The sequence below is a fragment of the Ooceraea biroi genome, chromosome 10 (genome assembly GCF_003672135.1).
Source record: "Ooceraea biroi isolate clonal line C1 chromosome 10, Obir_v5.4, whole genome shotgun sequence".
NCBI classification, from domain to species: Eukaryota; Metazoa; Arthropoda; class Insecta; order Hymenoptera; family Formicidae; genus Ooceraea; species Ooceraea biroi.
Window position 1 is genome coordinate 5,868,264 of NC_039515.1, and position 16,417 is coordinate 5,884,680.

The window sequence follows — 16,417 nt, forward strand, 5'->3', positions numbered from 1 at the left end:
GACGTAGGCTGGATATTGCAGAAACGTACCCGGCGTTAAACAGGAATAAAGAGCACGCCCGATATAATTATCCGTCCTACCACTTACCTGCTTTCCCGAATCCACGATTGGGCTGTTCTGATTCTTCTGTGGACCGAGAGCAACATTCGTCGTCGACGCACGGCTGCGTTGTTCTTTCGTTAAAATGATTAATTCGATAATGAGATAACATTAGCGTCACATCGTAAATATGTACCGCAACTATTAAGAGAAAGCGGAAGGGGAACGAGCAGGAGAAGGATAATACACTATTTCGAGGAATATTTGGCTAAACCCGATTGACGTTGAAGCGTATAGTGTGGTGTTGCGTGCTATTCATCGAAAGGTGTTTCTTAACGTACAAATAAAACGGAACAGAAGAAACGAGGGAGACGGGAAAGAGGGGAAGGAGAAGAAACGAGAGACGCGCGGTATAGAAGGGGAAAAAAAAAGAAACTGTAACATGTGGACTAATCCTTGTAAAATGCTTAAACTTTTGTTGAAAATGGAAAAAAATCTATACAAGAACACTATATTATAAGCAAGTGTCATTCGGATCAGTTACATTGTTTTAAACATCAATGAACATTTAATCTGGTGCCTGCAGCTATACAGAAGGGATCGAATACTCCCTTAATTGTTAATGGGGTGCAGGGGCTTGTTATTGCAACAAACGTTTTCAGTTGTATTTATAACCATTCATGCTTCACGGAGCAAATTATACAGAAAATTATTGGCGTTTATTTTAGCGCATATTCTATATCTCTGCATTGCGAATATATCATCTATTATTATATTATTCATGAACTACAGAGAAATGAGTTGAGGATAATATAACGAGAAGTGAAATAATACTGCAATTAATCTACCGTAATGTACACGATGACGACGATCAATATTATATTGTACCATTTGATGACATTTCATGAGATATGATTCTTATTGTTAAATGCATCTCTGTTCTCTCTCTGCTTCTTTCACTACATCATACATCCTTCACAGTGATGGCAAGACAGAGTGATGCTGAATGATACGAGCAAACTTTCGGAATTTCTTTCTCGACACGCAGCAGACCTTTTCGCGATAGATTTTCTCACTAAAACGTGTTTTATTTCGAGTAACTTAAAACTTGACGATTTTACATTTGGCATTCCGACTAAGAAAAATTGGCTCCAAAGTGACTACTTTGAAGCCGCATGTTGTGAAGTTTGTCAGTATTATTTGGAATCATCTTGCATGAGACAGTGCTATTTCCATGAGAGAATTACTGGAGAATTAAGGGGGGAGCCTGCTTTAGAACGCTGAAAATAAGGTATATTTACGAATTTGTTAGAGAACTATACAGCGGATCATTTATAAAACTTTGATGCATTTATCAATACACGTTTAAAGATAAAAAAAATTATTTTTTGATTTGAATATATCGCTCGTAGAGGTCGTCCTGGAGAAATCTTAGTGCAGCCGCGTCGCCGGCATTGCAAATTGGTGAGCATTCTCCTGCCTCCAAATTTCGTCTGAACTGAAAAATTGAAATATGTTCTCGTTATTTATGAATTCCCATCGTCGATGAACCAAGAGAGAAGAAAAAAGTTGAAAAGTGCCAAAATGGTGGAGCTTAGAACACAAAAGTACGATTTTTAGGCAAAGTTGGTTGAACCCTTTCATGCAAAAATAATTGTTAACGTAATGTTTTTATGAATATTAAAGGTTCATCGACGATGGGAATTCATAAATAACGAGAAAATATTTCAATTTTCAGTTTGGATGAAATTTGGAGGCAGGAGAATGCTCACCAATTTACAATGCCGGCTGCACTAAGATGCCTCCAGGACGACCTCTACAGGGCGATATATTCAAATCAACAAATAATTTTTTATCTTTTAAACATGTACTAATAAATGCATCAAGTTTTATAATGATCCGCTGTATAGTTTCTTCAAAAACAATTCGTAAAATTATACCTTATTTTCAGCGTTCTAAAGCAGGCTCCCCCTTAAGGGGATGCTGGAGTTGCTAGTGAACTATTTTTTCACTATAGCGATGGTAATTGCAGGTTTCGAAATTCTCTTTATTGCTTTGCAGAATAAAAAATCCTTTTCCACAAATGAAGTATAGATAGAAAGAAAGTCCGCTCTACAGGACTTTATACTCAAAATGGCAAAAAAGTTAAAAACTTGCATTTGTCTTTTCTAACTTTGTTCCATTTGAATATAAAGTCCTGTAGAGCGGACTTTCTTTCTATCTATACTTCATTTGTGGAAAAGGATTTTTTATTCTGCACAAGCAATAAAGAGAATTTTCGAAACTGCAATTACCATCGCTATAGTGAAAAATAGTTCACTAGCAACTCCAGCATCCCCTTAAGGGGGAGCCTGCTTTAGAACGCTGAAAATAAGGTATATTTTACGAATTGTTTTGAAGAAACTATACAGCGGATCATTATAAAACTTTGATGCATTTATCAGTACATGTTTAAAGATAAAAAAATTATTTTTTGATTTGAATATATCGCTCGTAGAGGTCGTCCTGGAGAATCTTAGTGCAGCCGCGTCGCCGGCATTGCAAATTGGTGAGCATTCTCCTGCCTCCAAATTTGTCTGAACTGAAAAATTGAAATATGTTCTCGTTATTTATGAATTCCCATCGTCGATGAACCAAAGAGAGAAGAAAAAAGTTGAAAAGTGCCAAAATGGTTGAGCTTTAGAACACAAAAGTACGATTTTTAGGCAAAGTTGTTGAACTTTTTCATGCAAAAATAATTGTTTAACTTAATGTTTTTATGAATATTAAAGGTTTCATCGACGATGGGAATTCATAAATAACGAGAAAATATTTCAATTTTTCAGTTGGATGAAATTTGAGGCAGGAGAATGCTCACCAATTTACAATGCCGGCTGCACTAGATGCCTCCAGGACGACCTCTACAGGCGATATATTCAAATCAACAAATAATTTTTTATCTTTAAACATGTACTAATAAATGCATCAAAGTTTTATGCATTTATTAGTACATGTTTGAAGATAAAAAAAATTATTTTTGATTTGAATATATCGCCTGTAGAGGTCGTCCTGGAGAAATCTTAGTGCAGCCGCGTCGCCGGCATTGCAAATTGGTGAGCATTCTCCTGCCTCCAAATTTCGTCTGAACTGAAAAATTGAAATATGTTCTCGTTATTTATGAATTCCCATCGTCGATGAACCAAAGAGAGAAGAAAAAAGTTGAAAAGTGCCAAAATGGTTGAGCTTAGAACACAAAAGTACGATTTTTAGGCAAAGTTGTTGAACTTTTTCATGCAAAAATAATTGTTTAACTTAATGTTTTTATGAATATTAAAGGTTCATCGACGATGGGAATTCATAAATAACGAGAAAATATTTCAATTTTTCAGTTTGGATGAAATTTGGAGGCAGGAGAATGCTCACCAATTTACAATGCCGGCTGCACTAAGATGCCTCCAGGACGACCTCTACAGGCGATATATTCAAATCAACAAATAATTTTTTTATCTTTAAACATGTACTAATAAATGCATCAAAGTTTTATGCATTTATTAGTACATGTTTGAAGATAAAAAAAATTATTTTTTATTTGAATATATCGCCTGTAGAGGTCGTCCTGGAGAAATCTTAGTGCAGCCGCGTCGCCGGCATTGCAAATTGGTGAGCATTCTCCTGCCTCCAAATTTCGTCTGAACTGAAAAATTGAAATATGTTCTCGTTATTTATGAATTTCCATCGTCGATGAACCAAAGAGAGAAGAAAAAAGTTGAAAAGTGCCAAAATGGTGGAGCTTAGAACACAAAAGTACGATTTTTAGGCAAAGTTGTTGAACTTTTTCATGCAAAAATAATTGTTTAACTTAATGTTTTTATGAATATTAAAGGTTCATCGACGATGGGAATTCATAAATAACGAGAAAATATTTCAATTTTTCAGTTTGGATGAAATTTGGAGGCAGGAGAATGCTCACCAATTTGCAATGCCGGCTGCACTAAAATGCCTCCAGGACGACCTCTACAGGCGATATATTCAAATCAAAAAATAATTTTTTTATCTTTAAACATGTACTAATAAATGCATCAAAGTTTTATAATGATCCGCTGTATAGTTTCTCCAAACAAATTCGTAATATTATACCTTATTTTCAGCGTTCTAAAGCAGGCTCGCCCCTTAATTAGCGGGCGTCGCAAGAGAGAGAAGATTGACAGAAAACGTAAATTGAAATCATTTACATGTTAATGACTCAATTGAGCAGCCGTTAATTCTCCACGACTGGGGCCGTACGAAATTTCTCGCCCGTGCATGCGTTCACGTCGACATCGTCCTCGAGAGCTTTCGCATTCGCGAGAAGTTTCCGCTCATCCTCGGCTTGTTTTTTTCCAGCCTCGACGTCCACGTCGTCCCGCAGCATACCTTGCTGCAGGAAGTAATTCCGCAGGTTTTCTCGCACTTCCTGGCAAAACTTATCGCGGTTAGCCTCGACGTACCGATACACGAACAAATCAGCCCCGGTAATGATAAAACGATGATTGAACACGTCGATGCGCGCGCCAATGAAGAAGTCCCGCGGCGTGTAATACTCCGGATCGTCCCTTCCCGTGCCCGGCTTTGGTACGCGCCGCGAGGACAGGAAGCAGCCCTCGTGCCGGCCGGAATTGCGCTTCTCGATCTCGTTGATCCGAACGGCACCGTCGCTCAGATTGTACTCCAACACGAAGTCGCGATGCTCATCCTCCGGATGCGCCGCGTCCATCCGCGCGGAATAGCGCAGTTTCTTCGGGAAATTCGCCAGCTGACGAATGACGTTCTTCCTTGGCGCTCTCGGCAGGAAGGAGAGGCAGCTGGCATACGTATCCTCGGGACTGCCGAATTTTATGTGCGGCGGCACGTCGTGCCTCGGCGCCGGCCTCTCCGCTCTCGTGGGAAGTGGAACCGCGCTCGGTTGCGGCGTACCCAGCACGTCGGAGTAATACTTGCGCGTAAAGGCGTCGCAGTCGTGCAGCAGGAAGCTCCGGCCGAACAAGAGAATCGTCTCGCCCAACTGTGCGCGTCAGATTAATTAAGCTGCGTAAATTACTCGATTAGAGAAAGCAAGTGGACTAACAAATGACAACAATTACTCTAAAATCGCGCGGTGTACAGTACTCGACGACTTCAGGATCACCATACTCCATGTAGATGCTCGGATGCCGGGCCGGCAGATTCTTCCAGTCCTTCGGCACGCGTGTTCGCCTGAGTAGCATCGGCACGGGGTCTTTGCCGTCGTTGCGCTCATGTATCTCACCGATCGCTACGGTGTCGTCCGTCGGAAAGTACATCACCCGGTAGCGATCGCCGTTCCACGTGGCATCGAACGACAACACCATGCCGTCGTATTGGAGAAAGCGTCGCCTGGGATCATCGATGATTGTCGTCGTCGGTGTCGTCGTTGACTTGATGTTGCGTTGCTCCGTGTAAGGATCCACGGGCAGGCTCTCCCTCTCACCCACGTCGATACCCTGGCTCGTCAGGAACTCTTTGGTGAATGGGTCGCAGTCGACAATGTGATAAACAGTCCCATAAATGCCTGCGGGAGACGCATAATTTTTTTAATGAAAAATTCGTTTGTTATGTTGTCAATATATGAGAAACAACGATCTCGTTGTACACGTACACGCGTCAATTCCGACGTTGAAGTCTTTCCAGATAAATAAGTCTCCTTTGGCACTCTTTCGAACTCTGTCGCGCCTCACCAGCTTTCCCTGCTGGAAACCGGCATTGTCGACCACAGGCTCAATCACACAGAGCGTATCGTCTTCCAGATAATAAATAATGTTTACGTGGCGCAGGCGATAATGCTCGTGCGGAGAATTCAAGACTTCCTGACGAAAGTAGGCCTTAAAACGTAGGCACTTTTGTGCGAATACTGCATAATGGGGCACGAATCGTCGATACGCGTGGCGAGGCAAGCGACCGTAAGTTAGCGATGGATCGTACCTGTTGAATTGAATATAATTAATCAGTATAAAATAGAATAGAAATCGAATAGGATGCGTAAAGTTGAGAAGAATAGAAACAAAATTCATATAACAGTTACCCAGATAGCCAAGTCTGCCGAAAGCAGATGATGCTAACTATCTGCTATCAACTATTGCCAGCCAAAAGACAACAAATTTGATACAGAAGTTTGTTGTTAACGATTAATTCGACAAATTGGTGCCAGAAATGTAACAGAGCTTGCTCACAAAACCTAAGAACAGGTTGGCGGCAGAAACCGAGCAGAATCCGCAAACATGGCTCGAAGTCGGATTGTCGACAGAAACCGAGCAAGATTTGCGCGCGCGGAATCTAACGGCGGATTGGCAGCAGAAACCGAACAGGATCCGCAGCTTTTGACAGTATTCAAATTTACACGGCTATGAATATGTGTTTTCGCTGCGCACCGCTATGCGGTGCACGCGTCGAGTTCTTGCTCGATGTTAAGATTTAGCCTACAGTTATATAAGTTAATATACGCGCCTTGGCACGATAATATTAATTTTTCTGAACATTTTTGCACTCGCGGCACAGAGGCTCCCATGGACAACGTCCACGTAGTTCACGCACGGCACAAGCAATCTGAAGTTCGAAAGCGAAATTCGGACTTCGGATTAGAACAAATTAACAATAAGAGAGAGATTACGCAACGAACTGTCAGAAAGACACATCAAGCCAAATGTACTTTAATTTAACAAACAAACAAGTGCGTTCTTTTAACAATTTATAGTGTGTTAAAAGTAAACACATGCTTTAATATATCGTAAATATGAATGGCCAAAAGCTGCAGATTCTGTTCGGTTTCTGCCGTCAATCTGCCGTCAGATGTTAACAGATCCTGCTCGGTTTCTGCCGCCAATCTGCCGTCAGAGTCTGTTAGCAGGTTCTGCTGGCAGATCACTATTCTAACGCGGACATAACGGATGCCAATTTGCTATCAACTTCTGCAGTAATCTGTTGTCAATCTGCTGGCAGATTGCACACATTTTGCTTACCCAGATAGCCAAGTCTGCCGAAAGCAGATGATGCTAACTATCTGCTATCAACTATTGCCAGCCAAGAGACAACAAATTTGATACAGAAGTTGTTGTTAACGATTAATTCGACAAATTGGTGCCAGAAATGTAACAGAGCTTGCTCACAAAACCTAAGAACAGGTTGGCGGCAGAAACCGAGCAGAATCCGCAAACATGGCTCGAAGTCGGATTGTCGACAGAAACCGAGCAAGATTTGCGCGCGCGGAATCTAACGGCGGATTGGCAGCAGAAACCGAACAGGATCCGCAGCTTTTGACAGTATTCAAATTTACACGGCTATGAATATGTGTTTTCGCTGCGCACCGCTATGCGGTGCACGCGTCGAGTTCTTGCTCGATGTTAAGATTTAGCCTACAGTTATATAAGTTAATATACGCGCCTTGGCACGATAATATTAATTTTTCTGAACATTTTTGCACTCGCGGCACAGAGGCTCCCATGGACAACGTCCACGTAGTTCACGCACGGCACAAGCAATCTGAAGTTCGAAAGCGAAATTCGGACTTCGGATTAGAACAAATTAACAATAAGAGAGAGATTACGCAACGAACTGTCAGAAAGACACATCAAGCCAAATGTACTTTAATTGAACAAACAAACAAATGCGTTCTTTTAACAATTTATAGTGTGTTAAAAGTAAACACATGCTTTAATATATCGTAAATATGAATGGCCAAAAGCTGCAGATTCTGTTCGGTTTCTGCCGTCAATCTGCCGTCAGATGTTAACAGATCCTGCTCGGTTTCTGCCGCCAATCTGCCGTCAGAGTCTGTTAGCAGGTTCTGCTGGCAGATCACTATCCTAACGCGGACATAACGGATGCCAATTTGCTATCAACTTCTGCAGTAATCTGTTGCCAATCTGCTGGCAGATTGCACACATTTTGCTTACTGGGTACTTACTCCACAGGGTCTGGAGCGTCGGCATACCGAACGGATGCTGCGTCTGTCGGCTTCCTTCCGATGCCGTATTTAGTGTCGCGTACTACAGGAAAACCATTTAGGACATCGAGTTTGTGTGGCAATTTGTAATCCCTCACCTTATGGAATAATATAAAGAACTTAATTATATATTCTTTTACGACCTACTACTTGGATTCGACTTCTCGAAATGATAAATTGACAATCCACGTGTTCTTTTAACAGATTCGCCTATAAAAAAACGGAAATACGCAACGCAATTGTTCGAATACTCACACTGACGTCTCGAAAAGTATATCCCGGTAAAAGGGGCAGACCTGCCATACTAATGTCAAAATATACCAACGCAAAAACTCAAGACGAATCTCCGTGTCAAAGCGGACATGTCGCGACTCGCGACTTATTTATACCTTGAACTTGAACGCATCTCTATAACAACGCGACTATCGATTTAATTTTATCGCCATGGTATGGCCGTAGAATCCCCTATGATCCTGAATCCTCCCTTCATTATTATTATGATTATGATGTTTAGCTTGCAGAACGGGCACTTGAAAAGAGAATAACGCAGTTTTTTTTTCTTTGACCATTTATTTGCTCAGAACTTATTGACGACGATAGGTATTCGGATGGTTTTCTGCTAAAAGAAAGAAGTCTCACGCGACTGCGTAAGATCACAAACTCATTGTCTGGCGGAAGATCGCCATGCAACCGGCGGACAGGCACCCGGCCACAGGCACGGTAATCAGCCATGCGAATGCGATATTACGGAATAGCCGCCACGACACTCCTTCGCCGCCGCGCGAGGCCCATCCCACGCACACCACCGATCCCACTTTGCAGTGCGTTGTTGACACGGGTAGACCAATTTTACTCGCTAGCAGGACCGTCACCGCGGCGCCCACCTGTAATCAAGCGTTTCGCGTCGTAGGAAAATTCCACAAGGAGCAAAGTTGTTTACACGGGCGAAAACAAACATTTTCGGGAAATTATGAAAATTTTATATAGCCGATTGTCCTTCCTAGTACGTGATACAATATTCACCTCTATGGCGAATCCAGTCGTAGGGGTGATACGCGCCAAATCCTGGCCCAAAGTCCGTATCACTCTACGTCCCCACACCCATAGTCCCGCAGCAATACCTAGGCCGCCGTACAGCAGTATGAGTAAAGGAGTCCCGGCCTCTTGTCGGGCCGAGCCTTCGGCGTAGACGGCCCACAGCCCGATGAGCGGCCCGATAGCGTTGCTAACGTCGTTGCCGCCGTGCGCGAAGCTGCCGAACGCCGCGGTGAGCACTTGCAGGAAAGCGAACAGTCTCGATACCTCTGGCTGTTCCTCATCTACGCCGGCTACAATTAAAATTCGATTAGTTCGTCGTGTTTGTCGATTGTTTATGTTAAAACTTAGTAATAAAGGAGACTGTACCGTCTGCCTCCGCGTTTTCCGCATCTACCTGGGTAGACATCAATAATGGACTCTCGCTACTGTTACCGCGCAACTGCGGCACTACCGTCAATTCTGACTTTGCGTTGCCGTTGCTGCTGCTGTCGCTGCAAGGACCCTCCGAGATCACCGACAACACCGTCGTCTCCTTTTGGTCCTGGCAGGCGCCAAAGTGCGTCGTCGTCGTCGCCGCCTTCTCAGCGTTGTCGCGCGATACCAGCAGTATCCTCCTGTTCTGCCACGGCACCACGAATACGTGCACGATCAACGCGACGAGCGAGCCCAACAACAAAGCGGCTATCAAACTACCCCACCATGGCATCTGATCCAGCATTAACACTGAAAAATAAACGATCAAACATCATTCGTCAAGTCACGACGTTCTTGTTTCAATTAATCGGTTTCGTTACTCGTATTAGGAGTGTGATTTAGTTTTGAGGGTTTTGCAACAGATGGCTGTAGTGTCAGTTTGTTCCAATAGCTGTTTCCGATAACTGTTGTTGCTTACAGTGTTGACATTATCCATCACATTTAGTAGCATTGTAGCAATAGATGCAATAACAGTCGTGTTTATATCATCGTAAAAATGCAATTTCCGAAACAGCATTTTCGACATGCGTTGCTTTTGTTTTTTAATCAAAAGAAAACTGCGGCTGACGGTTATAGAATTCTTGTGGAAACTTATGGTGATTCTGCCCCATCAATTAAGGGGGGAGCCTGCTTTAGAACGCTGAAAATAAGGTATATTTTACGAATTGTTTTTGGAGAAACTATACAGCGGATCATTATAAAACTTTGATGCATTTATCAGTACATGTTTAAAGATAAAAAAAATTATTTTTTGATTTGAATATATCGCTCGTAGAGGTCGTCCTGGAGAAATCTTAGTGCAGCCGCGTCGCCGGCATTGCAAATTGGTGAGCATTCTCCTGCCTCGAAATTTCGTCTAAACTGAAAAATTGAAATATGTTCTCGTTATTTATGACTGCCCATCGTCGATGAACCAAAGAGAGAAAAAAAAAGTTGAAAAGTGCCAAAATGGTGGAGCTTAGAACACAAAAGTACGATTTTTAGGCAAAGTTTTTGAACTTTTTCATGCAAAAATAATTGTTTAACTTAATGTTTTTATGAATATTAAAGGTTCGTCGACGATGGGAATTCATAAATAACAAGAAAATATTTCAATTTTTCAGTTTGGATCAAATTTGGAGGCAGGAGAATGCTCACCAATTTACAATGCCGGCTGCACTAAGATGCCTCCAGGACGACCTCTACAGGCGATAAATTCAAATAAAAAAATAATTTTTTTTATCTTTAAACATGTACTAATAAATGCATCAAAGATTTATAATGATCCGCTGTATAGTTTCTCCAAAAAAATTCGTAAAATTATACCTTATTTTCAACGTTCTACAGCAGGCTCCCCCCTTAAGACGTGTGAATACTGGTTTAGACGCTTTAAAAGTGGTGATACTGATGTGAAGGACAAAGAACGCTCGGGACAACCAAGAAAGTTTGAAAATGCAGATTTGCAAGCATTATTGCACGAAAATCCAACACGATCCACTTCAGAACTTACCAGAGCATTAAATGTTGATCGTACAACAGTTACCAAACATTTACATGAAACGGGAAAAATTCAGAAAGAAGGGAAATGGGTTCGGCATCAATTATCGGAAAGTGCGATTGCGAACCGGTTGAACATTTGCATTTCGTTGATCGCCAGGCAAAAAAAGAAGAGTCTTTTGTCTCGGATTGTTACTGGGGATGAAAAGTGGATCTATTTTGATAATCCGAAACGCAGAAAATCATGGGTGGATCCAGGCGAACCATCAACATCCACTCCGAGACGCAATATTCACGGTTCAAAAGTAATGCTCTGTATTGGTGGAATAGTGTACTATGAGCTGTTAAATCCGCACGAGACTGTCACGGCTGATCGTTATCGACACCAATTGTACAAGTCGAAGCAAGCAGTGGACCAAAAACGACCACCAATTGCGAGTAAACGACGGAAAGTGATTCTTCGTGACAACGCTCGACCTCACGTTGCGTTATCAGTGAAACAAACACTATTAGAGCTTGAATGGGAAGTCTTACCGCCCCCCGCGTATTCTCCATGCGATTATTATTTGTTCCGGTCGATGCAACACGCTTTAGAGGATACACACTTTCATAATTTCGAAGAAGCGCGAAAATTCGTCGACGAATGGATCGACTCAAAAGAAGAGTCATTTTATCGTGGTGGAATCCATCTCTTGCCAGAGCATTAAATGTTGATCGTACAACAGTTACCAAACATTTACATGAAATGGGAAAAATTCAGAAAGGGAAATGGGTTCGACATCAATTATCGGAAAGTGCCATTGCGAACCGGTTGAACATTTGCATTTCGTTGATCGCCAGGCAAAAAAAGAAGAGTCTTTTGTCTCGGATTGTTACTGGGGATGAAAAGTGATTTATTTTGATAATCCGAAACGCAGAAAATCATGGGTGGATCCAGGCGAACCATCAATATCCACTCCGAGACGCAATATTCACGGTTGAAAAGTAATGCTCCGTATTTGGTGGGATAGTGTACTATGAGCTGTTAAATCCGCACGAGACTGTCACGGCTGATCGTTATCGACACCAATTGTACAAGTCGAAGCAAGCAGTGGACCAAAAACGACCACCAATTGCGAGTAAACGACGGAAAGTGATTCTTCGTGACAACGCTCGACCTCACGTTGCGTTATCAGTGAAACAAACACTATTAGAGCTTGAATGGGAAGTCTTACCGCCCCCCGCGTATTCTCCATGCGATTATTATTTGTTCCGGTCGATGCAACACGCTTTAGAGGATACACACTTTCATAATTTCGAAGAAGCGCGAAAATTCGTCGACGAATGGATCGACTCAAAAGAAGAGTCATTTTATCGTGGTGGAATCCATCTCTTGCCAGAGCATTAAATGTTGATCGTACAACAGTTACCAAACATTTACATGAAATGGGAAAAATTCAGAAAGGGAAATGGGTTCGACATCAATTATCGGAAAGTGCCATTGCGAACCGGTTGAACATTTGCATTTCGTTGATCGCCAGGCAAAAAAAGAAGAGTCTTTTGTCTCGGATTGTTACTGGGGATGAAAAGTGATTTATTTTGATAATCCGAAACGCAGAAAATCATGGGTGGATCCAGGCGAACCATCAACATCCACTCCGAGACGCAATATTCACGGTTGAAAAGTAATGCTCTGTATTTGGTGGGATAGTGTACTATGAGCTGTTAAATCCGCACGAGACTGTCACGGCTGATCGTTATCGACACCAATTGTACAAGTTGAAGCAAGCATTGGACCAAAAACGACCACCAATTGCGAGTAAACGATGGAAAGTGATTCTTCTTCGTGACAACGCTCGACCTGACGTTGCATTATCAGTGAAACAAACACTATTAGAGCTTGAATGGCAAGTCTTACCGCACCCCGCGTATTCTCCATGCGATTATTATTTGTTCCGGTCGATGCAACACGCTTTAGAGGATACACACTTTCATAATTTCGAAGAAGCGCGAAAATTCGTCGACGAATGGATCGACTCAAAAGAAGAGTCATTTTATCGTGGTGGAATCCATCTCTTGCCAGAAAGATGGGAAAAAGTTATAGAAAAGGAAGGAAAATATTTTGATTAAGGTATTCATTCGTTATCATATTTAAATACATGCGTTTTTGAGCAAAAAACCCCTCAAAACTAAATCACACCCCTAATTAATACTTACATTTAGGTCCGTCGAGTGCAACCGACAGAACGTTAACGGCAACAGTCAGACCGTACGCTACGGGGAGGATACGGAGACCCTGTTCAAACGGTTTGTTGGACTGAAGCACGAATGTTTTCAGGATCCAGAAGATAACGAAGGACACGAATCCGCTGAGCACGGGGCTGGCGAACCAGGATGCCGCTATGTGAACAAGAGCTATCCACTTTACCTACAAACAACATCAAACACGAGGCAGTTGAGGTCGAAGCGTTTACTCGTGCCACGTCCGTTTGCAACGCAATCGCAACGTGTCGTAGCGCTACTAACCCCGGCGGTACCCTTGCACACGAGCGAAAATCCAACGGTAGCACCAACAATGGAATGCGTACCGGAAATTGGAAGTCGGAACGCGGTTGCCAGCAGTAGCCAGATACCGGACCCGGCTAGACTGGACATCAACCCTATCATCAACTCCTTCTCGTGGCCCTCATACAACGAGACGTCCAGTATGCCCTTTCGCACTGTATCAGAAACCTGGAACGAGTGAACAGAACAGTAAGAGGAACGAAACGATTTCTGTACAGAGTTCTGATTAAAAGATTAAAACAAATAATAGCGTGCACTGCGTGCCTGATTTTCTTAATTGAGCGGAACGAAACGTTACTCACCTTATATCCTATCAGTACGGCACCGGCGATCTCAAAGAAGGTCGCCAAGATGCAGGCTTGGAATATCGTGAGCACCCCGGCACCGACGCTCGTCCCGAAGCTGTTGGCGACGTCGTTCGCGCCGATGCCGAACGCCAGGATGAACGCTACTATAAACCCGACCACTACTATCCAGATTAAGCTCTCATCGTACGGTATACTCATTGTTCCTCGCTTAGCTTAAATCTACTCTGCTTGAGCTTATGGTGCGCGTGTATCTATGAGTTTATCCTCCCGCTACTCATCCATCCATGCGCATCCGTCCAAAAACTGGTAGGCATACATAGTTAATCGTCCTCTACGCTTCCGCAACAATTAATATATCGGTTTCGACGACTTAAGAGGACTTTTCGCAGCAAGGAAGAGCCTTTTCTTACGTATGGCAACGTGTTATCAATACATGTGTAAACGCTTATGCATCAGAATATATATCCTTTCTATATACACTCAAATATATATATATATATATTCTTTCATAATATAATGCAGCTATATCTTCATTGTAGCCCTAAGTCGAAACCGCGTTTCGATCGATTCTTCAATAGTTTTGTACATGTAGCAGAGGTAGTATTTTGGCGCAGCACCTGATTTGTCTAACATTGTGATGATTTCGTCACACATTCGTTGAAGCACAATGTCGTGAAAATACTCGTACGAGGAAGGCTACTGACAATACCTCGTTACGATAGGGATAACGCTCTCCCTCGGATCGGTATTGCGATCTGCGATCTTCGAATCTTCTTCGCACTTGGCTATCAGCGCTCTCCTCACGTGGAAACACGCCGACCTCTGCATCCCCTGCATCTGCAAACCACGCCGTACCGTTTCATTAATTCTTTCATCAACTTTTCACTTTGCAATAAAAATTTCGTGTTATATAATTATAATACAGAAAATATACAACGTCAAAAAGGAAAGAAATTACAATATTAATATATCATGAAAGAAACTACGTGTATAATAGTACTTAATTAAACAGTTTATTATTGCATTCGAAAACAAAAGAGAGAATGTTCGTTACAACAAGTTATCAGAAAGAAAATGTGATTACATGATTAAAATTTGAGACTCGACAGATTTAAAATTCGATAATAAAAATAAGAAAAATTATAAATTCAACGAGATTTGAATCCTGATTTCTCGAGGGGATTAATTTTGATATCGCGACATTTTCCCTGCTGCACCAAGATAAAATCGAAGCCGGCTGAACGCAACATTGCATGCGCTCGCGCGAGCGTTGCACGATCGTTACACACTCCGAACGATTTTTCTTCCTTCCATGACATTTCGGCGAGACTTACGTCATCCCCTGAGCTCAGAGGAATGCTTTTCGAAATAACATCCAGAATCTCTTCGGAATTTTCACACCGAGAAACGGTGATTTTGAACGTGGAAAATAGCGTCGAGAACGGCAACGATCGAGGCTACCCCACTGACACTACCCTGTACAAATCTCAACGCGAATCATGAGTCATCCACTGCGACTCGATCTTGGGAAATATAGCAAAGCAACGAGAAGGCCAATAGCGCGTCGTTACGGCCATAAAGCACCCACGAAGTTCACGAAAGCATCCCTCGATCGCCGGCGCCGACGGGCCGCGCTTGGAAAGAACTCGCTGAACAGGATCTACCGGATATGCGGAATTTCATGCGAAATTTCCGACGCCGCCGCATCATCAATGGTGATTTTCGACCGACACGCAAATGGCCAATTACTTTTTCCTTAAACGTATGGACGTCCCGTCGATGAACACGCGGTGATGGACAGATTGCCAGGGGGGTGAGTCGAGGACAAGAATCTCTCGATTTAATCCTCCGTCGATCGAACCGTCGGAACCCTCGGAAGAGGCCGACCGGAGCGATGGAAATTCCGCTTCAACGTCGGCGAGACTCGGTTACCACGTGCGGAATCATTTCCGTGCCGAGCGGCGCGTGTCGCGTCCTTCGGCGCGTTCTTGGCACGTCGGTGGTCGGGCGAAGGGGTAAGGGTCGTCGAGAGACGCGCGTTAGCCGGAAAACCACGCTACCGCGAGGCGACACGAAACCGCACTCGGCGTTAAAACTTTGGCGGCCGCTCGCACTCCCCTCGGTGATGCCACGCTCGAGTCCGCGTGGGGGTGAGATATTGATCCGTCAGTTTGCCCGCGAAACTTACCTGCCCCTACGTGTGCCGCGGAGAATGATGCTCGCGGACGATCAATGAATAATCCTCTAGCAGCGAAAGCACGGTCAGCTTTCGTCGGGACTCCCTCCCATTTGCTTCCTTTTTGAGTTTCCGGACGGTCCGTTAGGACGGCGGCATCGATACTGAGAAGCAAATCGAACGGAATGTTAACCGTTTGCTGATACTGAGAAATCGATTAACAAGAAAATTAAGATTGATTTTGCAAGCACTTTATAAAATTGCTCAGTGTCAAGGTGGAAAGGAATTTACGGTGATTCTTAGCTCGAAAAATTAATTTCGCTTATTTTTCTTTAGAAATCGATTACGAAAATCGATTTGCGAAATTAGAAATTAAAAACATTGATGGAG

At 42.9% G+C, this 16,417-nt stretch overlaps 2 protein-coding genes across 5 annotated transcripts; both read right to left on the minus strand.

Annotated features, from left to right (window-relative positions):
• Positions 1-4,109: 4,109 nt before the first annotated feature.
• On the minus strand, positions 4,110-8,426 carry LOC105286196 (EF-hand domain-containing protein 1). Its single transcript, XM_026973110.1, is given in 6 exon segments — positions 4,110-5,059; positions 5,139-5,584; positions 5,672-5,994; positions 7,973-8,118; positions 8,121-8,248; positions 8,251-8,426. Coding segments are annotated over 6 exon segments (1,890 nt in total). The 5' UTR covers positions 8,315-8,426; the 3' UTR covers positions 4,110-4,276.
• A 135-nt stretch (positions 8,427-8,561) lies between these two features.
• Positions 8,562-16,196, minus strand: LOC113562750 (sodium-dependent phosphate transporter 2-like). Of its 4 annotated transcripts, none has more exons than XM_026973108.1 (7): positions 16,040-16,196; positions 13,846-14,688; positions 13,505-13,711; positions 13,196-13,406; positions 9,416-9,772; positions 9,035-9,339; positions 8,562-8,895 (listed from the first exon to the last, which is right to left on the minus strand). In XM_026973108.1, the coding sequence occupies exons 2-7, from the start codon at positions 14,047-14,049 to the stop codon at positions 8,665-8,667; spliced, it is 1,515 nt and encodes a 504-aa protein (XP_026828909.1). In that variant the 5' UTR covers positions 14,050-14,688; positions 16,040-16,196; the 3' UTR covers positions 8,562-8,664. The 4 variants fall into 4 exon arrangements, with proteins under 4 accessions (XP_026828909.1, XP_026828910.1, XP_026828906.1 ...); XM_026973109.1 differs by lacking the exon at positions 16,040-16,196 and adding an exon at positions 15,784-15,973; XM_026973105.1 differs by lacking the exon at positions 16,040-16,196 and adding an exon at positions 15,601-15,973.
• Positions 16,197-16,417: the final 221 nt, after the last annotated feature.